The sequence below is a fragment of the Scylla paramamosain genome, chromosome 20, assembly GCF_035594125.1.
Source record: "Scylla paramamosain isolate STU-SP2022 chromosome 20, ASM3559412v1, whole genome shotgun sequence".
NCBI classification, from domain to species: Eukaryota; Metazoa; Arthropoda; class Malacostraca; order Decapoda; family Portunidae; genus Scylla; species Scylla paramamosain.
The window spans coordinates 12,428,995-12,451,494 of NC_087170.1; the positions used below are offsets into that span (position 1 = coordinate 12,428,995).

The window sequence follows — 22,500 nt, forward strand, 5'->3', positions numbered from 1 at the left end:
ACAACGGCGTGGTGCATCTCATAGTGGACGTGCTGCCAGAATCTGATGTTGGCACAGACCCCACCAGCCTGCCCATACCCCTGCTGGCCCACACCGAGGCGCCCACATCCCTGCAAATCCCTCCTGTCATTCCCCCACTCCCCGTTCCCCCTCCCTCCCCTCCTTCACCCCCGACAGTTAGCGGGTTATACGAGACACCGCGACAAGATGCGTTTCTCTCCTTCATCCCAGCTAAGAGTTCTGTTGACACTCAGAAAAATCCTTCGTTTAGGGAGGATATCAAGAGTAGGCTGACTCCTGCACCTACTACCACTACTTCTACAACTACTACGTCTCCTCCACGCCTCCTACGCACGGATGGCATTCCAGAAATCATCCCTCAGCCTCCTGTTGCCAAGTTAATGACGCCTTCAGGTCATCAACAGCTCCTGGAACTCTTGAAACTAGTGGACTGCGGAGGGCGGCCCGTGTCCCTGCCCGCGCCGCACGCCATCATCAGGTCCCTCCCCCCAAGCCAGGCCTTGAGTATCCTTGGGTCGCAGTCCGGGGTTCGCATCAGGCAAGACGAGAACGAGGTGGTGGCGGCGAGCACTTTCAGGCAGCAGCAAGAGGCAGCGAAGGAGCAGGTGCATGTCAGCCACCGTGGTAATGCCATCAGCACAGGTATGTGTGTGTGAGAGAGAGAGAGAGAGAGAGAGAGAGAGAGAGAGAGAGAGAGAGAGAGAGAGAGAGAGAGAGAGAGAGAGAGAGAGAGAGAGAGAGAGAGAGAGAGAGAAAATGTGTGTGTGTGTGTGTGTGTGTGTGTGTGTGTGTGTGTGTGTGTGTGTGTGTGTGTGTGTGTGTGTGTGTGTGTGTGTGTGTGTGTGTGTGTGTGTGTGTGTGTGTGTGTCACCAAACTAAACTAATAACCGTTCTCCTCTTCCCCCTCCTCCTCCTCCTCCTCCTCCTCCTCCTCCTCCTGTATCTCCTTCTCCTCCTCCAACTTTTCCTTCTGCTCCTCCTCCTTTTCCTCCTCCTCCTCCTTCCCTATCCCACCAGCATACGTTAAAGTGCCCCTAGGAGCCACAAAGAGCCAGCAGGATGACACCAGGCAGTCCCCAGCACCCGTGAGCCTCCCCCAGGGGTCCGCGCGGCCTATCCCGGTGGTGCCCCAGGGCGTGACGGTGTGGAGACCTCCGGGGGCGCTGACGGAGAGCGAGCGGCGACGAGTAGACGTAGTGGGACTTCTGAAGCACCTTAATCTGACGCTGTTTTCGCGAATGGTGGAGAGAGCTGACCTTTCCTTCGTTCTCAGCCTCGACGGTACGCAGGAGGAGGAGGAGGAGGAGGAGGAGGAGGAGGAGGAGAAAAAAGTGATAGAGGATGGATAGCAGAAGGGTCGTGTGGCAAAGACAAGGGTTAAGGAACGGGAGAAAATGAGGGAGGATGTGTAAAAGAGGATGGTGTAGCAAGGAAGGGTCGTGTAATAAAGAAATGTGTAAAGATGGGAGGGAGTAAGAGAGGATGGGAAGAAATGGATGGCGTAGCAAAGAAGAAAGTTAGGAAAGGAAACAAAGGGGAGGAAAAAAGAGGAGGGGAGGAAAAAAAGGAGGGGAGAAACGGAAGATGAAGATGAGAAGGGTGATGTGGAGGAAGAAAAGGGTCAAAATAGAGAAGAAAGGAAGGAGTAGAGACAGGACAGACAGAAGAAAGTAAATAGAAGGAAAGAACAAACAGAAAAAAAAAAAAAAAATAGCAGGATGGACAAAAGAGAAAGTTACGAGAGAATGATAATAAGAGAAAGTACAAGACATAACATCAACATAACATCTTGTCCTAACATCACCTACTTTCTCTTCTCCCTCTCCTTCTCTCTCTCTCTCTCTCTCTCTCTCTCTCTCTCTAGGCCCATGGACAGTGTTTGCCCCTAGTGACGAAGCCCTCACCGCCATTCCCAGAGATGCCTTCAGACAGATCGTATCCCAGGGGCCCTTCCTCCGCCGCCTTGTGTCCTACCACCTCGCCCCGGGCCGCCTCAGCCACTCCTCCTTCACCCCCGGACTCCGCATCCCCACCCTGCACGCCGGACACTCCCTCCTCCTCTCCTACTATACCGACGGTCCAGCAGCGGTGAGCCAGAGAGAGAGAGAGAGAGAGAGAGAGAGAGAGAGAGAGAGAGAGAGAGAGAGAGAGAGAGAGAGAGAGAGATAACCCCACTATCTAAATTTGAACAAACTCAATCTAACCTTTTCCATTCCTCTATCCTTCCATCTCTCCTTTATCTCTTCCCCTTCCCCCTCCTCCTCTTCCCTGCCCCTTCACCCCTTCACCCCTTCAGCAGCGGTGGGTGGCGGGCGGCAGCGTGGTCACCGCCTTGGACCAGCGGGCGAGCAATGGGGTAGTGCATGTGTTGGATCGCGTGCTGTACCCGCCCTATGGTGACCTGCCCACCACTCTGTCCCTCTCGCCCATCCTCACGATCTTCGCCGCCCTGGTGGCAAGACGTCCCTCTCTCTACCGCCTTCTCTCAGGTAACAAAGGGAAGGGTTTAGATACAAAAATAAAGGAAGGTGCAGGAATTAATCAGGCCTAAACGTGGCAGTCCTGGTGCGAATCATACCTTTTTCCTTTATCAAGAGAAGACATACTAGTAAACTATTGTAGGAGAAGAATTAGATAGTACAGAGGAGAGAGAACGTGTGATTTGCAGCTGCCATTGTTTCTAAGCGTATAGATGTTTGTTGATGTGGCGTTGTGTTGAGTGTAGGAAGAAAGAAGTGGCTAGTTGGTTAAGTGCTTGGCTCAATGGATATCTGATGCTGGATTCGTAGGAGAGGTAAATATTAAAGGTTAGTGTTGGTGATTTGTATAAAGTGAATGAATGTATTATGTGTTATGTTGGGTTTGTTGAGAGTTCATATTTCTCTCTCTCTCTCTCTCTCTCTCTCTCTCTCTCTCTCTCTCTCTCTCTCTCTCTCTCTCTCTCTCTCTCTCTCTCCAGGTTCTGGTCCTCTCACTCTCTTCGTGCCTTCCGACGCTGCTATGTACAATACTTCCCTGCCTAGAGACACAGAACAACTAGACGGTGAGTAGTAGTAGTAGTAGCAGTAGTAGTAGTAGTAGTAGTAGTATAAATTTTACTTCTATGTTATGTAAAAAAAAGAGAAATCTCACTTTTCTTTAATTTCTTCTTCTTTATATTATTCTTTTCTCTTTTCTTTTTCTTGTTCTTGTTCTTGTTCCTGTTTTTGTTTTCTTGTTTTCTTGTTCTTGTTCTTCTACTTCCTTCTCCTCATCCTCCTCTTGCAACCACCACACCTTTCTTTAATTAGTCAACTTATCCTCTTACCTTTACTCCTCCTCCTCCTTATCCTCCTGCTACTCCTCATCCTCCTCCTCCCCCCTGCAACTCAACCCTTACACAAGCACCACTGCTTTCATCCTAATCGTTCTATCCTTCCCCACCACCACCTGCAGCTTGGGTCCGCTCACACGTGGTGGAGGACGCCTGGTATACCTCCGGGTTCTCCAACACGTGGCCACTCATCTCCATCACCAACCACACCCTCTCCACCAACGTGTCTCCCAGCCAAGGTGAGGGAAGGGGAGGGAGAGGGAGGGAGGGATAAAAAATTCATTCCTTACTCGTGTGATTGTGAGAGAGAGAGAGAGAGAGAGAGAGAGAGAGAGAGAGAGAGAGAGAGAGAGAGAGAGAGAGAGAGAGAGAGAGAGAGAGAGAGAGAGGGGGGGAGGGGATAAAAAATTACATTCCTTATTCCTGCGACTGTTTTTTTAGGTTAGATATTATTTTTATTTTATTTGTTTATTATTTTTATTATTATTTTTTGCATTGGTATCCGGTTTTCGTTTTTTCTTTTTTTTTTTGTTCGTATTATTACTATTACGGTTTTGTTTTTACGGATGTAGTATTTATCTTTTTCTCGTACATTTAGAGTCATGCATTCTTTTTTTTTAATCTACTTTTGTTCTTGTTTTCTTATCAATATCAGTATTTTTCTTTTAGTTTTCCAATAGGCATTTTTTTGTTAAGTCTTCAACAAATGCAATCTTCGTTTAACTTTATTTTCTTACATTTGGCCATATTATTATTTTTTATATTCTTCTCTTATTACAAGTGTATATCCTATTATCACCTTGTTTATCCATTATTCAAACCTTTCTTTTCCATCTGGGCTTCTTTTTTTGCTTATTTACAAGAACATGTCTCATCCTCACTCTTAAACCTTCACTTGCCTTTTCTATTCACCTTTCCTCATCTCTTAGTCCACCAGTACATCACAACTATCTCCTCTCTCGACTATCACAATTGCTTTTTTTTTTTTTTTTTTTACTTTACCAGCAAATACATTCATCCTTAATCTCATTTATTATATTCACCTCCTCTCCTTCTCCATTTCTGATTTCACCAGTACATCTTAACTCACCCTCCCTCTCGGCTCTTCCCAGATAAGATCACAGTGAACGGCGTGCTCATCACCTACGCGGACATCACAGCCTCCAATGGGGTGCTCCACGTACTGCAGTCCCCGCTACTCACGCCAACCTAGCCGTGAACAGAAAACGGAGCCTTACCTATGTATACACCTACCCGCGCATTTCATCTTGGGCAGCGAGACACGAGAGAGAGATCACAATTTTTTTGCGTTTTACCGAGCATACTGAGGCTGTTTTACCACTCTTCTCGTCTCTCTGTGTTCGTCAACGATTCCCAAGACTAGAATACGCGTTTTTCACTCGTTTATTCGTTTGTATATATATGTTCTGTACTGTCTTTCATTATCTTTCGTTATCTTTCGTCTCTCCGTCCGTTCGTTCCCCGTGCTATGAAGCCCCATCGTTCATCCCTCAGCTTAGAAGGGAGATTAGATAAAAGTGAGCTGATTACCGTATGTAACAGGGCTGGAGGACAGGTAGTGACAGGTAAAAGATAACGCCCCTCACTTGAGTAAACTTTAGCTGTACCTGAGGCGAGTGTGATGTAATTTACAGGTAAACGTAAAAATGATATCTTGGAAATGTTGTTGACGTGAGTTGTCATTAGTGGTGGGGTGCTCTTAAGATAGACAGTTGCCCGTAGGTTTTAGACAGGTAGACAGGTATAGACAGTTGGCTCGAATCCTTCCCTCGTGACCCATTCAGTACCATTATTATTATTATTATTATTATTATTATTATTATTATTATTATTATTATTGTTGTTGTTGTCAACGAAGGAGACCGGCAAAGGAGAAATATATGGGAGAAAAAAAAACCTGTTGCTCCCCACTAAAAAAAAAAAAAAAGAAAAAAAACGAACAAAAACAAAAAAAAGTTTATATTATAATCTCAACGTTTCCCTTCCACTCATAGCATACAAAGAACAATCCTCTGACATTTTTTTTAAGAGGGAAGTAAGAACACAAAGGAAGAAGCAAAGAAGATATAAGAGATGCAACTAAATGAAATGAAATGAAATGAAATGAATGAATGAATGACGTAATCCAGGAAAACTTATCCTCACTGCAACGTGAAGTAAATAAGACAATCCACCCATTATTAATTTCCTCTACTTATTCTCTTCAATGTTATTCGTTTCCCGAGACAGAGACACAAGAAGTGCTTTGAGTCGGTTGATCTAATCCACAACACTCACCAAGGCGGGGCGTGCCAGCGTGACACGAGCGGCAAGATTGTATGTGTGACGAATGGGTGACTAAAGAAGTGGAGTTAAGCTGTCTATCTCAAGGAAAAAATATTAATAGAAATGTTTACCTCTGAAAATGGACAGACAGACGGGACATTGACAGGAGGCTAAAAAAAAGTATGACTCCTCTGTGCCTCTTTCCTCTTGACTCCTTCTCTCCACCAGCCTGAGGAGAGAGGAGGAAGAAGACACAGACTGCTTCCTTATTCAATGTATACCTAGCTACTGTTCAGCGGCCATGACTTAATGTATGAATGCGTAAGTATGAACGAGTCAATCTGAGTAGCATGTATGTATGTATGTATGTATGTATGTATTGAATATTTTTTTAAGTGAGATGAATAAAAATGAATAAAATGTACCAAGTGTCTATGGACTCAGTACTTACAGAATTGTTATTTTGGGATAGTTGGTGTGAGGATGGAATCGTCCTCGCTGCTGCAGGTCGTCCTCGGCCGATCACTACGCTAAGGAGGAAAAGAGGAAGAAGGATCAGTGCAACGACAGTAGTAGTAGTAGTAGTAGTAGTAGTAGTAGTAGTAGTAGTAGTAGAATCACACACACCCACTAACAATCATTTGAAACATCAACAACGATATGGGCAGGCGGATGAGAGAGAGAGAGAGAGAGAGAGAGAGAGAGAGAGAGAGAGAGAGAGAGAGAGAGAGAGAGAGAGAGAGAGAGAGAGACTTTTACATTACTCTAAAATGGAGTAGAAGAATAAAAAAGGTAAAATACAAACTCTAAAAGCGAGAAGATTACATAGATTATAGATAACATAGATAATTTTCACTTGAGCAGGTTACAGTACTACGTGAACGTGAAGGAGGAGGAGCAGGAGGGGCAGGAGGAGGAGCAAATGAGATGAAAATGGGAAGATGGAGGGGGTGGGAACACAGGGGACGGGGGAGAGGAGAGAGAGTGTCGCTCTTCTTAACTCCCCATCTATTTTCTAAACCAAAGGGTCATTTAAACAACGCCCAGTCACTCTAATACTCTCACAAACCTACTCTAATCCCTAGTTCTTAATTCAGTAGCGTTACATTGCCTTATTCCAACTCTCCTTTGATCTCACCTCTCCCTGTGTACCCTACGAACTCTCTCCTAGCACGCATCCTCCCTCCCTTTCCTCCTCCCTTCCTTCCCCACCCTGGCAACACCAACCACTCGCTGATCGGTTGTTACATAACGTAGCCTCCCTACATCTCACTTCACTAACGCTGTTTAAGCCTTATTTTCTCTATTTATAGGTTTCTCTCGCATCCAGTACTTTCTATATACCAGTAACTTCCCACCAGATCCCAGCAACACCTAGGAACTCCCCCCAGTTCGTGTAGTAGAGTATGGTGCTCCCTCATAGGTCCAAGAGATGGCATTAGCGACCCGAGTTTCATCTATCGCCACTCAAAATTGTCTTCTGGTCGCCTCATTTGACAGTGTTTCAGCTTTAACTGCCTCGGGTTCCTTCTTGAAAGTGTCCGGGTGATGTTTGGGAGATGAGAAAGGGCTATTAGCCGAAATTAATTAAAAAAGAAGGATTTAGCATCGATACCCCCCCTATGGTCTCCCCGGCGTGTTCGGTGTGGGGGGGTTGGCGCGTGGGGAGATAGGTACTGTCAGCGACAACGCCAGTTATGGACTTCTGTCATCGGGGTAGCTTGACAGCCCCAGTCCTGCCTCGCCTTCCTTTCTGTCTACTACTTACAGTACTCACAACTCCTTCCTCTCCTCTCCCCGCCTCCTCCTTCCTCTCCTCCTGTTCCTCCTCTCTCTCCCCTCGCTCTCTCTCTCTTTTCCCTTGCCTAACTGGCTCCGCCCCTTGCCTCCTGCTCTCCCTCCCGCCCTCGCCCATACATCGCTGCGTGGCGCCGGTTGCGTAACGAACAAACACTAGCCCCGATTCGCTTGTTGGAAGAAAATGGAGTGCTTTACTCTTACATTCAGGCAAGCAGCACGTGCCTGCGTGTGCGTACATGTGTGCGTCAGTCCCCGTGGGGTGCTGGATGCCAGATGCGTTTCTCACCCCCCCGCCCCCACAGCGGCGGACCCAGCAGCTGGAGGTTCCTGGGGACGAAGAGTACTCTGGAGATTGAGGTCAAAGTACTTCTGGGGATCACCGGTGGCTTATGTTGTCCTGTCGCGTAGGGGATGAAGAGTACATGTACTGGCTGGCGGCAGGTGCTGAGCAGCCTTTATCGCCGCCATATTCCCTGCCTTTTGCTGCCAATATCAAGGTTAGCAGGGCAGAGGCGCTGACCTCGGCCCCTCAGCCCATAGGTGGCATGACGTGGCATCAGCAGGGCGTCCTTGGGAGGCGCTAGTTTACCGGGCACTGCTGATCAGATGGCGGCCGGTGGAAGCTGTCTGGCGAGAGTACTGTACACCAGGCACTCGACCACGCCCCATCTGGCCCTCTGGCGGCACTGCGTGGACAGGGCGCCCCAGGGAGCACTGAGCAGTGCCGCACGCGGATGCTGCTGCGAGATAGCGGCGAAGACTTCAAACAACGCCTGGACATCACAAGTCCTTGAGTGTAGGGACACTTTGGTCCTCGCGTCCCTTGCCTCCCTCCCGCCTTTCCTCGCCATTCCTCGCTGTCGCCCCCGCCAGGAGTCCCACACGAGCTCGCTGGTGGAGTATCAAGCTGTAGGTGGTCGCGGCATCCGTCCCTCCCCTGCCTTGCATTACTGGGTCACGGGAGGAGATTAAAGAGGACTGTAGTGGAGGTGATGAGTAGTGCCATAACCCGAGCCATTAGGCCACTCATTCAGTAGCGCTAATGCATCTCTCCTGACCTAAACAGAAGAGAAGCGTGTGTCGCTCAGTACAGACAAACAAACATTAACTGTCTCTCCGCTACAGAACTGTGCGTTTTCATCTTCACTCGCTATAGACTTGATTCAGAAGTGCTTGAAGTGAAGTACTGGCGGCAAACATGAGGAAGGCATGCACGACTAAGTGACAAACAGGCATGCAATGAACACAATCACTACCACTAACTAATATCGGTGTGTGTGTGTGTGTGTGTGTGTGTGTGTGTGTGTGTGTGTGTGTGTGTGTGTGTGTGGTATGTGTGTGTGTGTGTGGGGGGGGGTGTCCATCACAAAGTAACTTAATAAGGAAACGATGGAGGTGGAGGAGGAACAGCACATGAGATACACACCTTAGCTAAGTCACCCCTGGTAAAACAGCATCGCATAGACAGAGAACGGAGAGGATCTGTTAGAGGCGAGAGATGAGAGAGAGAAATAGGTAGTAGTAAAGAAAACAAAATAAGACGTAATTTTCTTCCTTAAACGAACAATATATGGGGAAAGAATATATAACACTAAGGCAAGAGAAGCGAAAATAACCACAAAAAGGACGAGAAAGAAGAAAAAAGGAGAATAAGAAAGGAATAACAGACCGATTATAGCTAAGTTCCTCCGAGAGAAAGAGAGAGAGAGAGAGAGAGAGAGAGTGTGTGTGTGTGTGTGTGTGTGTGTGTGTGTGTGTGTGTGTGGCATTCACGGGTTACGTACGCGACACACCGCGAAAGTGGAGACTCAACGCGAGCAACTCAAGAGGACTTCATAAATTCAGATGTTGAGAAGACCACCCCGCTCCCCTCCCCCTCCCCCCCTTTACCTTGTACGGCCGCTACACCTGGCACCCCACCTAGAGAGACTCACGTGGGTGTAATGGGGAGATGGGTAGCAGCAGGTGAAATAGGTGGATGGGTAGATGTATACATGTCTTCTTAACTTTTCTTTCTTTCCTATCTTTCTCTCTCCTTTTCTTTATATCCTACCTTTTTTCTTTTTCGTCTTATTTACTTTTTTACTTATTCTAATTTTCTTTCTATCTCTTTTCCTACTTCTCTTTCTATTTTTCCATCCTTTCGTCCTCCCTTTTCTTAAGTTTCTAGTTCTCTCTCTCTCTCTCTCTCTCTCTCTCTCTCTCTCTCTCTCTCTCTCTCTCTCTCTCTCTCTCTCTCTCTCTCTCTCTCTCAAATAGTCACGAAGCAACCGCTAAACACACAAGAAGAGAAGAACAAACACCAAGAACCAAAGTAACACACACACACACACACACACACACACACACACATCCCCTCTCCCTCCCTCTCTCTATCTGCCCCCGCCCTTCCCTGCTCTCCCTTCCATGGGTAGTTGAAAGGTTAATGCTGAAGTCCCGTTAGCCTCATCCACTATTGTCCACTTGTTCACCTGTCTGTTGTGTTCAGCTATCCACTTTGCATCATTATGTTGTCGATTTTATTATTTTTTTTTCTACTTTATACATATTTTGTCTTTTTTTATCATTCTGCTTCCTATTAATTCCTTCCTCTCTCTTTTTTTTTTAATCTTACTCATTTATCTATCTACTTTACACCTTCCAATTATGTATTTTATTTTCAAATTTTCCTACTTTACATAAATATCTCTATTCTTTCAGCTTTCTACTTCCTTTTCACTCATTTCTCTCCTTTCAATATACCTCGTTTCCTTCCTTCCTTCCTTCCTTCCTCCCTATTTCATCTATAATTCTTCCTTTTCACTGGTTCTCCTTTTAATCTACTTCATTTCCCTCATCCTCATTTCCTAACATAGACACGCACACTCTTCACCTATTTATTCCCCACCACCATCACCACCACCACACACCACTCACCGATAAGTCAACACAACACCGCCGCTTATGTCTTCCTGTTGTTACTGTAGGCAAGAAAGTCCACTCGGGCAGACAGGCCACCGCCGGATGTGGTTGTATTATTGTGGGGGGGGAGGGAACAGAGGAGGAGGATGTGGGGGAGATGTGGAGGGGGGAACGGAGGGGGGGTGACAAAGTGAGGGAGAAAGAGAGGACGGGAAGAATGGGTAGGAGAGGTAGGGAGAGAGAGTAGGAGAGGTGGTGGAGAGGTGGAGGGGAGAGAGGGAGAGAAGGAAGGAAGAAGAGAAGCTATCGATGACTGGAATGTTTGTTTTTTATCAGCTTTTCTTCTCCTCCCTTCGTTTATTAGGTTGTTCCCATGCACTCTATTCGTTCTACACCAAATGAATGAATAGCGAATGGAAGAAAAGCAAACTTATATTCTCCACAGTGAAGGGAAATAATTAAAATGTAAGAGTAAATATTGGGAAGTGATGTCATCTCCCGGTGGACAGCTGAGGAAAGTACTCTCTCTCTCTCTCTCTCTCTCTCTCTCTCTCTCTCTCTCTCTCTCTCTCTCAATACCTGCTTATTTACTTTACATAAGAGCATGAGGGAGAGAATAAGGGGTAAGAATGATGGAGATGAGAAGGAAATGATGAGAGAGAGAGATAGAGAGAGAGAGAGAGAGAGAGAGAGAGAGAGAGAGAGAGAGAGAGAGAGAGAGAGAGAGAGAGAGAGAGAGAGAGAGAGAGAGAGAAATGAAAAATAGAATGGTTATCAAAAATAATATTATTTTTCTTTTTTTTTCTCTATTACTCGATCTGATGATGGATGCTCTGTAGTACACACACACACACACACACACACACACACACACACACACACACACACACACACACGAGCGCGCGCGCGCACGTGAAGATAGATGGTGAGAGTACTGTGTGTGTGTGTGTGCGTATGTTTGTGTGTGAGAAGGGAGAGGAGAATGTGCGTGCGTTTGTCCGTGTTTACTTGTTTACCTCCTTCCTATTTATGTGCCGCTGTCCAAGTCTAGCCAAGACGGACCACAGTGAGGGCCGATGTGGCTGCGCACACACACACACACACACACACACACACACACATACACACACACACACACACAGAAACGGACACGCGCGCACAGGAACACACACACACACACACACACACACACACATACATACTCGTATATAGCTGGGTGGGGAGGGGGGAAGGAAAAGAGAGAACGGTGGCTACCAAAGTCATTGAAGAAAACGAAAACTGAGGTACAGTTTTTGTGGTAAACGCTGGTAATCTTTGCTCCTCTTTTTCTTAGTCTGAAAATGATGATGAGGAGGAAGATGAGAAGTGAATAATAATAATAATAATAATAATAATAATAATAATAATAATAATAATAATAAGGAAAAAGGAGAAAAGAAGAAGAAGAAGAAGAAGAAGAAGAAGAAGAAGAAGAAGAAGAAGAAGAAGAAGAAGAAGAAGAAGTAGAATAGAAGCACCAGCACTGATAGCAGTAGCAAATGTAATAGTGTACAACATAAATAAAAATATAGACGAAAGAAATTAATTGAGCTGGGTGACCTCCAATTCTGTAAATTCTGCAAAACACACACACACACACACACACACACACACACACACACACACACACACACACCATTAACACTCAAACACAAACAGACACCGATTGAGAACAAAAATGCGAGCGAAATTATCACCCTTGTTTGTCATTACTCTTTTTCTTCCTATTTTCCCTCAAGGGTCTCGGTCAACAGATGTTACGAGGAGTAGGAGAGAGGAGGGAGGGAGGGAGAGGAGGAGAGGAGGAGGAGGGAGGGGTAGACAGGCCAGAGGGGCGTCAAAATGTTATAAATTCGACTGTTTTCGGGGCACATGTGGTTCACTTGGCACGTGTCTGACCAGGTAAAGATTAAGGTGAGGGAGGAAAGGTAAGGTAAGGTAAGGTGAGCTGGGAGGGGTTAGAGGGACATGGTAAGGAGAGGTGGGGGGTAGTGAGGTGGGGAAGGGTAAGCGGGTGAGGGTGTTGAAGAAGGAAGGAGGGAAGGAATGTGTGTGATGAAGGAAAGAAGATGAAAGGGAAAATAGCGAAGGAGGAAAGGAGGAAGAGTAGGAAGAGGAATCGAAAAGGTGAAGGTAAAGGAAGAAAAGGGAGAGAAGGTAAGAAGAGGAAAGGTAAGAAGGGAAGAATAGTGAAGGAGGAGAGGAGGGAGAGAAAGAAATAGAAAAGAAATTGTGAGGATGCAAAGAGGGGACAGATAGAAGACGAAGAAAACTAGGGGAGGGAAATGAGGAAAGAAAGATGGTTATAATGCGGAGAAAAGGTTGGAAAGGAATGAAAGAAGAAGTAGAGTCAGGGAACTAACAGATGAGAGAAGAGAAAAACGATGTGGAGAAAGAAAATACAAGTAGGAGAAATACGAAGAAAGGAGCCAAGGAGGAGGAAAATGACGAAGACAAAAGGAATGAGAGGGAGTAGAAGGAGTTACATATTGGAATAAAGAGAAAAAGAAGGATAAGAATAAACATAAGAGAATCAAGATAGAATGAGAAAAAAAAGAGAAATGAAGGAAACGGAAGAAATAAGGGAATAATTGAGGAGACATAGTGGAAGAAAAGGGGTAGGTTAGGGAGGCTTTAGGGAAGAAGTGGAGGGGTGGAGGAGAAGGGAGGAAGAGAAGGAGGGGGGAGGGAAGGAGTTATATTTCACCTTCCCTCTACCTGGGAGGAAGTGGTCCAATTAGCGTGAAATTTACGTTCATGAAACTTTCAATTTAATTTTATCTTTTTAAAGGTAAGTTGATTTATTATTGTTGCTATTTACTTATTTACTTAGTTATTTAGTTGGTAAGCTATTTATTTAACTATTTATTTATCTATTTAGTTAGTGTTGTTAACCTTATTTTTATCACCACTACCACCACTACCACCAGCACTATTACTACAACAACTACCACTACTACCACCACCACTACTATTACTACTACTAACACAGTGGGCGGCGTGGTAAAAGTACAAACACCTTTCACGTTTTCTTTGAAGTGACCGGTTCACAGGGGTGGCTGGGTGGGTAGAGGCTGTCCCCAACACTCGACTCCCCAATGCCCCCCCCACTGACCCACCCACCCAACCAGAGAGCTTTTTTTTTTTTTTTACACTTTTCCGAGAGAGAGAGAGAGAGAGAGAGAGAGAGAGAGAGAGAGAGAGAGAGAGAGAGAGAGTGTAATATTACACCTTACAAAGATCTCCACTCAGTCAGTCACACGTGTTTCCTTGCTCCCTTTACCTTCCCAGTGTCTTTGCGCCTCTCTGCTACATCAACCCATGTACAAAAAATCAATCTGAATCAATAAACATCTAACCCCCATAGTAGTTATATTACAAATATTTTTAAACGTTTCACTGGTGAAAACTAAACGAGATTTAGGAAGTAACAGTTTCACACATGGTTAAAACCGGTGTTTCCTTGTTTCATTTACCTTCCCTGTGTCCCTGTGCTACTCTGCAACACCAGCCCATGCACAAAAAATCAGTGGCAATTAATAAAAATTCAACCCCTGGGGGGACTCGAACCCCCAATCCCTGGCTTAGGAGGCCAATGCCTTATCCATTAGGCCACAGGGGCTCCACGCTCAATCGTACTTCAAAAAAGTATAATATCTTGTTACAAAAGTTAATTGTGTAATGTATGTTTATGATAATCTCTTGTTATCATTATTAGTTTGCTATTTACAAAACGAAGTCTTTATTTCAAGAACAGAGCGTGTGAGAGACCGTAGGATGCGAACGAACGTGTGCGGAAATTCTCTCTCTCTCTCTCTCTCTCTCTCTCTCTCTCTCTCTCTCTCTCTCTCTCTCTCTCTCTCTGTGTGTGTGTGTGTGTGTGTGACTAACACTCGAGAGAAGAAAGATGAGGAAGAGGCTTAACAGAATGCAAGGAAAGAAGGCAAGAAAAAAATATAGAAAGAGAACCAACAGAGAGAGAGAGAGAGAGAGAGAGAGAGAGAGAGAGAGAGACGCATGCATCACACACATACGCACACACACGGAATCAATACTTCACCCACACTGGCTGCGGCGGCGGCGGTGGTGGTGGTGGCGTACAATGAAAAACGAAACATGTACACAATAGACTGGAACATCGGTACGCACGCGAGCACGCACACACACACACACATACAAAGTACAGCAGCGCGGAGAGTGAACTAAAATGAGGCACAACCCCTGGTGGGACTCGAACCCACAATCCTTGGCTTAGGAGGCCAATGCCTTATCCATTGGGCCACAGGGGCGAGTAGCTACTGTGAAGACAGCCAAATTGTGGGTATTTCCTTCAATATTATTAACTATTATTCATTCAGTAGGTCAATATATATGAGGAGCGAAGGATGAATGTGTCTGGTTCATGTCTGAATGCCTGGACGGGTTAAATGTCACTAGTTTTTAGGTGTTTTTTCTCATTTTTCGCTCTATACTCCCACTCCAGCTTTTTTTTTTTTTTTTTTTTTTGCAGACTGGCATCTCAGTGGGTTTTTTTTTCTTTCTCTCTTTTGATGCCCTTGGCCAGTGTCCTCACACAAAGAAAGACTAAACTCCCTCCCTTTAATTTCTTATATATATATATATATATATATATATATATATATATATATATATATATATATATATATATATATATATATATATATATATATATATATATATATATATATATATATATATATATATACAATAAATTAAAGGGAGGGAGTTTAGTCTTTATATATATATATATATATATATATATATATATATATATATATATATATATATATATATATATATATATATATATATATATATATATATATATATATATATATATATATATATATATATATATATATATATAATCTTATTCTTCATTGCTTTTATCCTACTTTTTATATTTCCATTCAGTAGGTCAATATGAAAGTGGAGTGAAGCATGGATGTGTCTAGTTCATATCTGAGTGCCTGAATAGTTGAAATATTGTTAATTTCTAAGAGTTTTTCTTTGTACTTTTATGACCAAATTCCCTCGTGCTTCGTGGTTATGGGAGAACAGAACAGACAAAAGATATGAAACTTAGTAAAAGAGACCAAAAAGTGATTGATGGGTGAAGATCTAGGGAATCAAAGAGACTGAGAGATCCACATTCAGTAACGCTTTGCCCTGTCACCACAACTATTTTCAAAAGCCACACAGGTAATTAGCCGGTATCTCAAGAGTGTTTCTGCTGTTAATAATGTAGAAATTTGTATTAGTGAACCGGTAAACACTTAAAGCCTTAAAAACTGTAATTTCAGCTAGAGCCTGTTAATGTAGTGGTGGTGCGGTCAGATGTGTTTCAGAATGGTCCATAGAACTGCCACCGAACTATAAAGAATGAAAGACACAGGAGATGTAAGACAGAGAAGCAAGAAAAGACTGACACAGGAGGCAAGGTGAAGAAGATATAGTGAGTTTTATGGATGTTAAGAAATAGATGAGTGTGGCTACATTTGTTTGTGTTTTTCTCGCACTCTCCTATCAAGGCCAGATTGTCTTATTTCTACAGTGTAGCTACAGGATGGCTGCAGACGTAAAGAATGAATAGATAAATAAATAAATAAATAATGGGTGAGATGCTAAAATTCATGTGCCGTACGTACAATCATAGTTAGCAGTGAAAGATGTTGAACTGAATATCTGTTGTCAGGGTTTTTGAAGAGTGCCAACGGAGGTAATAAACGCTAGTATATTTGTAACCCTTTATTTCTAGTCCATATTCATTGAGATGTTTTCTTTTTAACCAGTCATTCATTTATCTATATCTTTATTTTCATCTTTTTTATACCTCCACCACCGTAAAGAAATGGATGAAATATTTGTGTTGCTGTCCATATCCAATAATGCTGTTACGTTTCCCTTTAACCATGCGCCGCATTCATTTATATCTTTATTTTCATGTTTCTCTACCTCCGCCACAGTACCGTTACACTGGAGGGAGGCATGGTGGAGTGAAGGTGGTCGTGGCCTGTCTTAAAGAGGGAAAAAGTGATCGATCTTTCTCTTTCTTTCTTTCTTTTTTCTTTTTTTCCTTTTTGTAACGTGACAAATTGGGTATATTGGCTAATGTCTGTCCATTTTTCTCTGTCTCTATCTCTCTCTCTGAGTTTATATATATATATATATATATATATATATATATATATATATATATATATATATATATATATATATATATATATATATATATATATATGTGTGTGTGTGTGTGTGTGTGTGTGTGTGTGTGTGTGTGTAATTTTTTATTATTATTTTTAATTATATGTTTCATCTGTTATTTTTATCTACACGTTTATAAATATATCACAAAGAGAGAGAGAGAGAGAGAGAGAGAGAGAGAGAGAGAGAGAATCCTTCAATAACGACCTTCCATCCACCCATCCATCCAATCCCTGAACTATTGTCTCGATGTCTCGCTGTCTAGACCTGCCAAGTCTCGAACCCTCGCCTTCCCTCTGCCTCACTCCCGTCCCTCGCATCTGTCTCGCTTCACGGACGAGAGACGAACCGAACCACCGGACCACCGAACCGAACCACCACTGTAACGCACCGCCAACTCGTTCCGTGATTGGTTGACACGTTTTCCTTTGACCAGTAACAAATCGCCACGTCACTGGAGCCTTGCACCAATAGGAATTTCGGATTTTTTTTACTATTTTTATTTTGTTGCCAATTGTTGGGGATAAGAATGTCACTTTGAGGTTAATTTGCCGTTCATTGTTAATTTGCAGCCTCCATTGTGAAAGATTTCGATCCTATTCTCCGTTTTCTATCTCCGGTTTTAGGGACACAAAGAATTTCATTTTTCTTTTATTCTTTTTGTCAGTATATCTATCTATATATATTTTTTTCTTTTTTTCTGTCTTCCATTTTAATATTTTTTTACATATCAATTCTTTCCTTTATAGCGCGCGCACACACACACACACACACACACACACACACACACACACACACACACACACACACACACACACACACACACACACACACACACACACACACACATAACATTGACCTAACCTTGAGAGAGAGAGAGAGAGAGAGAGAGAGAGAGAGAGAGAGAGAGAGAGAGAGAGAGAGAGAGAGAGAGAGAGAGAGAGATTAATCATTCTTAATCAAAATGGAAAGAAATATATTTATTTATTAATGAGAGGAGGAGGAGGAGGAGGATACCTGATGCTTGGTCACGTGCGATGGAGGAGAGGAAGAAGAATTTGAGGGGGAAATGGAGGAGGGAGAGGAGAGAGAGGAAAGAAAGGGAATGGAGAAGGGGAAGGAGGGGATGAGGGGTCAAGTGGGGGGGTCAGGTTAGTTCAGTTGGGGGGAGGGGAGCTGACCATCTGTCTCAGGTGATTTGTCGAGCAGGGGAGGGAGGGGAAGGAGGAGAGGGAGGGGAAGGGAAGAGAGAAGGGAAGGGAATGGAAGGGAAAAAATTAATAACGGCTAAATGAAGTGAAGGTAAATGCAGCCTGAATTCTCTCTCTCTCTCTCTCTCTCTCTCTCTCTCTCTCTCTCTCTCTCTCTCTCTCTCTCTCTCTCTCTCTCTCTCTGTGATACAGTAAACAATCAGAATTAATGATTAATCAGATTTTTACTCCTCCTCCTCCTCCTCCTACTATTACTACTGCTACTACTACTACTACTACTACTACCACCACCACTACAACTACCATTGCTACAAGTGCTATCACCACCACCTCCACTACCACCACCCTCACCCCCCAACCTCCGCGGTGCCTCAAAGGGGGAGCCACTGTGACCCGCGTGACCATAAATCGTGCCCACCTCATAACAGGTCAACTCAGGGTCAATTGGCGGCGGGTCGAGGTCACGCTGGGGAAAGGGGAGGAGGCGGAGGGGTAAGGGGAAGGGGGGAAAGCGGGGGAAGAGAAGGTAGGAGTGGTTGTAGAGGTGAGTAAAGTGATGTTAGGTACCTCTACTACTACTACTCTTACTACTACTACTACTACTACTACTTTTTTTTTTTTTCTACTACAAAGAATAATACCTCCACCCCATGTTTATTGATATGTCAATTAGGGGCTCCATTACTTGGAGGTCATTAGCCCCAGCTCCCGCTAATGACTGTGGCATCCAACCATATCTAATACTCTATAATATACACATTAGTTGTTAACTATAAATTCATTCTACCTCTACTCTATCTACTCTTATGCCACTCTCCACCACTGTAGCCTCGCAGTCGAGGCCTCCTAAGTCTGCAGGTATGGGAGTGGAATGCCTTGTCCCCCTGAGACACAGGAGGGCAGATCTGAGGAGGGAGAATGAGAGACGGCACCTCATCCTACTACTACTACTACTACTACTATTGCCAATTGAGATAAAATGCTTCTGACTTACCCTGCAGTAGTAGTAGTAGTAGTAGTAGTAGTAGTAGTAGTAGTAGTAGTAGTAGTAGTAGTAGTAGTAGTAGTAGTAGTAGTAATAATGATAATAATAATAATAATAATAATAATAATAATAATAATAATAATAATAATAATAATAATAATAATAATAATAATAACAATAAAACAGCCTCTTGGTTCCTTCTCCTTCTGTTGGTCAAAGGGAAGACAGCAATGGGGTGAGGGGAAGAGGGGAAGTCTAAAGTGACCTCACACGTGTCAGGGTCAAGGTGCGGGGTGAGGGGAGAGAGAGAGAGAGAGAGAGAGAGAGAGAGAGAGAGAGAGAGAGAGAGAGGGGAGAGTGAGACTAAGAGGCGGAAGAGGCTTTTGAAAATGTGGAATGTAATGAGAGGAAATGGTGTGTGTGTGTGTGTGTGTGTGTGTGTGTGTGTGTGTGTGTGTGTGTGTGTGTGTGTGTGTGTGTGTGTGTGTGTGTGCGCGCGCACCAACTCGACTAGAACACACACACACACACACACACACACCTGCTGCCAAGGGGAGAGGAAGGATGGAAAAAGGAGGGAGAGAAACAGAGGGAGGAGGAAGAGGAGGAGGAGGAGGAGGAGGAGGAGGAGGAGGAGGAGGAGGAGGAGGAGGAGGAGGAGGAGAGGTACAGACCACCCACAGTTTCCGATACAAACACTCTGATGGACACACAGGAGGAGGAGGAGGAGGAGGAGGAGGAGGAGGAGGAGGAGGAGGAGGAGGAGGAGGAGGAGGAGGAGGAGGAGGAGGAGGAGGAGGAGGAGGAGGAGGAGGAGGAGGGAGGGAGGGAGGGAGGGAGGGAGGGAGGGAGAAAGGGAGGGAGGGAGGGAGGGAGGGAGGGAGGGAGGGAGGGAGGGAGGAGGAGGAGGAGGAGGAAAGAAAGTAAGATGTGTGTGGAGGAAAAGTGAGATGTAAGGTGTTATGTAGTGATGGTGGTGGTAGTGGTAGTGGTGGTGGTGGTGGTGGTGGTGGTGGTGGTGGTGGTGGTGGTGGTGATGGTGGTGGGGAGGGGAGGAGAGGGGAGAAAGGGTGGATTAGAAGCACCTGTAGGAAGGGAAAGGTAAATGGGAAGGGGAGGAAAGGGGGAAGGGAATGAAAGGGGAGGAAGAAAGAAAGGTGATAATGCTGGGAGAATGTAAAATAAGTCCAATACTTACATCCCCCATAAAAATCTCCTCTCCACCTCCTCCTCCCCTTCCTTCCCCTCCAAACTTCCCCTCTCCCCTTCTCCTCACGTAGGATTTAAGTTTATTTCACTCCCCTCTTAAACTTAATTACAGGTCACGTGACATTCCAGTAGTAGTAGTAGTAGTAGTAGTAGTAGTAGTAGTAGTAGTAGTAGTAGTAGTAGTAGTAGTAGTAGTAGTAGTAGTAGTAGATAATATACCTTAACAAAATGAAAATCACATCCAGAGAGAGAGAGAGAGAGAGAGAGAGAGAGAGAGAGAGAGAGAGAGAGAGAGAGAGAGAGAGAGAGAGAGAGTCTCGGCTCGTTAGCAAGGCACAAAGGAGGCAACCGCAGCATAACGAGAGGGGAAGTGAAAGGGGAGAAGAGGAAAAGGACGGAGGAGGGAGGGTGTGAATGAGAGAGAGAGAGAGAGAGAGAGAGAGAGAGAGAGAGAGAGAGAGAGAGAGAGAGAGAGAGAGAGAGAGAGAGAGAGAGAGAGAGAGAGAGAGAGAGAGAGAGAGAGAGAGAGAGAGAGAGAAAGAGAAGCAATCACGGATAAACACACACACACACACACACACACACACACACACACACACACACACACACACACACACACACATATATATATATAAAAAGGTAAAAATATTAATAGATAGATAAACAGACAGACAGACAGAAAGGCCCTGACAGATAGAGACAGAGAGACAGACAGACAGATAGATAAATGAATAGAGATAGATAGAAAGACAGATAGATAAATAGACAGACAGACAAACAGACAGACAGACAGAGAGACAGACAGACAGACAGATGGATGTTTTATTGACCGCACACACACACACACACACACACACACACACACACACACACACACACACACACACACACACACACACACACACGTTGCACACACATGTGGACGGCCACGGATGCCACACGCCCTGTGACTCTCAGATTAATGGGGAAGGGGGAAGGGGGAAAGGGGGAGAGGGGAAGGGATGAGGGGAAGGGGCAGCCCATTCTCCACGCCCATACCACGCCCCATCCCACGCCCTCATTCTTAAGCTAATTGGGCACGGGAGAACCTCTCTCTCTCTCTCTCTCTCTCTCTCTCTCTCTCTCTCTCTCTCTCTCTCTCTCTCTCTCTCTCTCTCTCTCTCTCGTGGTCTAGTGCCTCGGTTCGTCTAGGTATGCAAAGGGCACTTGGGGTCTTAATAGTAGTAGTAGTAGTAGTAGTAGTAATACTAGCAGTAACATAGTGGTGGTGGTGGTGGTGGTGGTGGTGGTGGTGGTGGTGGTGGTAGTACTGGTGTTAGTGGTGGTGGATTTAAGGTTATATAATCATTTCTCTCTCTCTCTCTCTCTCTCTCTCTCTCTCTCTCTCTCTCTCTCTCTCTCTCTCTCTCTCTCTCTCTCTCTCTCTCTCTCCTACAGAGAAAATTTCAAGGCACAGTGCCAAGTCTACTTTACAGTGCCATAGATACAAAGACACATTTATCAGCAGTGACAAGAGTTACAGCTGCAGTGCCAGGGAGACAGAGAGAGAGAGAGAGAGAGAGAGAGAGAGAGAGAGAGAGAGAGAGAGAGAGAGAGAGAGAGAGAGAGAGAGAGAGAGAGAGAGAAGGGTGAGACTATGTTACATATACAGTGACAAAAAATTTTACAGTGCCAGAGAGGATGTAAATAACAGCCAGAGAGAGAGAGAGAGAGAGAGAGAGAGAGAGAGAGAGAGAGAGAGAGAGAGAGAGAGAGAGAGAGAGAGAGAGAGAGAGAGAGAGAGAGAGAGAGAGACAGACAGACAGACAGACAGACAGACAGACAGACAGACAGACAGACAGACAGACAGACAGATAGATTTACAGATACACAGGCAAACAGACAGAGAGACAGAAACACAGACAGGCAGACTTGCGTATAAACAGACAAACAAACAGATTTGGAGAGAATGATAAACAGACAGAAACAGACTGATAGATAAAGAAAAACAGATAAATAAGCGGAAACAAAACAGAGATAGACAGGAAGGTTGCAAAAAGAAAGAGACAGAAGGAGATGGACCGATAGACACAAAAACAGACACAAACAGACGAACTTAAAGATAAAACAAAAGACATAAACAAACAAACAGACAGACATATGGAATCACAGACAAACAAACACACACACAAAAAAACAAGAACATAAAAAAGTAACAGATAAACAAACTTACAGATGAACAAACTTAGACACAAAACAAACACACACACATTCTTTATTTCATTCTTTACCTACTTATCTAATAGTTAAGGGGATTCGAACACAGGCGTCCAACACCCAGTACTTCCAAGTCCACCACTCTATCCACTGTGCCATGAGAACCCCAACACACGTAAACCAGACAGAAAACACACGAAAAAACAAAAAAACAAAACAAAAAAAACACACAAAATACAGACACTACCTCGTCCTAATGTGCCAAACCAGACCACACATGCAGAGCCCCAGAGAAGCAAATTACACAGATACAT

The 22,500-nt window shown here is 44.5% G+C and overlaps 1 protein-coding gene, 1 long non-coding RNA gene and 2 other non-coding genes across 5 annotated transcripts in view; 1 reads left to right on the forward strand and 3 right to left on the reverse strand.

Annotated features, from left to right (window-relative positions):
* LOC135110339 (uncharacterized) overlaps positions 1-6,044 on the forward strand; it is a 10,279-nt gene extending 4,235 nt beyond the window's left edge. Inside the window, exons 4-10 of one of the 2 annotated variants that reach the window (XM_064022583.1) lie at positions 1-663; positions 1,039-1,302; positions 1,886-2,109; positions 2,318-2,510; positions 2,981-3,064; positions 3,457-3,573; positions 4,447-6,044. The exon at positions 1-663 is cut by the window's left edge and continues 52 nt beyond it. In XM_064022583.1, the coding sequence (XP_063878653.1) occupies positions 1-663; positions 1,039-1,302; positions 1,886-2,109; positions 2,318-2,510; positions 2,981-3,064; positions 3,457-3,573; positions 4,447-4,547 (1,646 nt within the window). In that variant the 3' untranslated portion in view covers positions 4,548-6,044. The remainder of the gene's footprint in view (positions 664-1,038; positions 1,303-1,885; positions 2,110-2,317; positions 2,511-2,980; positions 3,065-3,456; positions 3,574-4,446) is intronic. The other variant, XM_064022584.1, reaches the window with a different exon arrangement.
* The window catches only part of LOC135110340 (uncharacterized), a 49,398-nt gene continuing 32,915 nt past the window's right edge, over positions 6,018-22,500 (reverse strand). The window contains exon 3 of the long non-coding RNA XR_010273201.1: positions 6,018-6,150. This is a non-coding gene — a long non-coding RNA (uncharacterized LOC135110340). The remainder of the gene's footprint in view (positions 6,151-22,500) is intronic.
* Trnar-ccu (transfer RNA arginine (anticodon CCU)) lies at positions 13,910-13,982 on the reverse strand. Its single transcript has one exon. It is a non-coding gene; the product is annotated as a tRNA-Arg (tRNA).
* Trnar-ccu (transfer RNA arginine (anticodon CCU)) lies at positions 14,577-14,649 on the reverse strand. Its single transcript has one exon. It is a non-coding gene; the product is annotated as a tRNA-Arg (tRNA).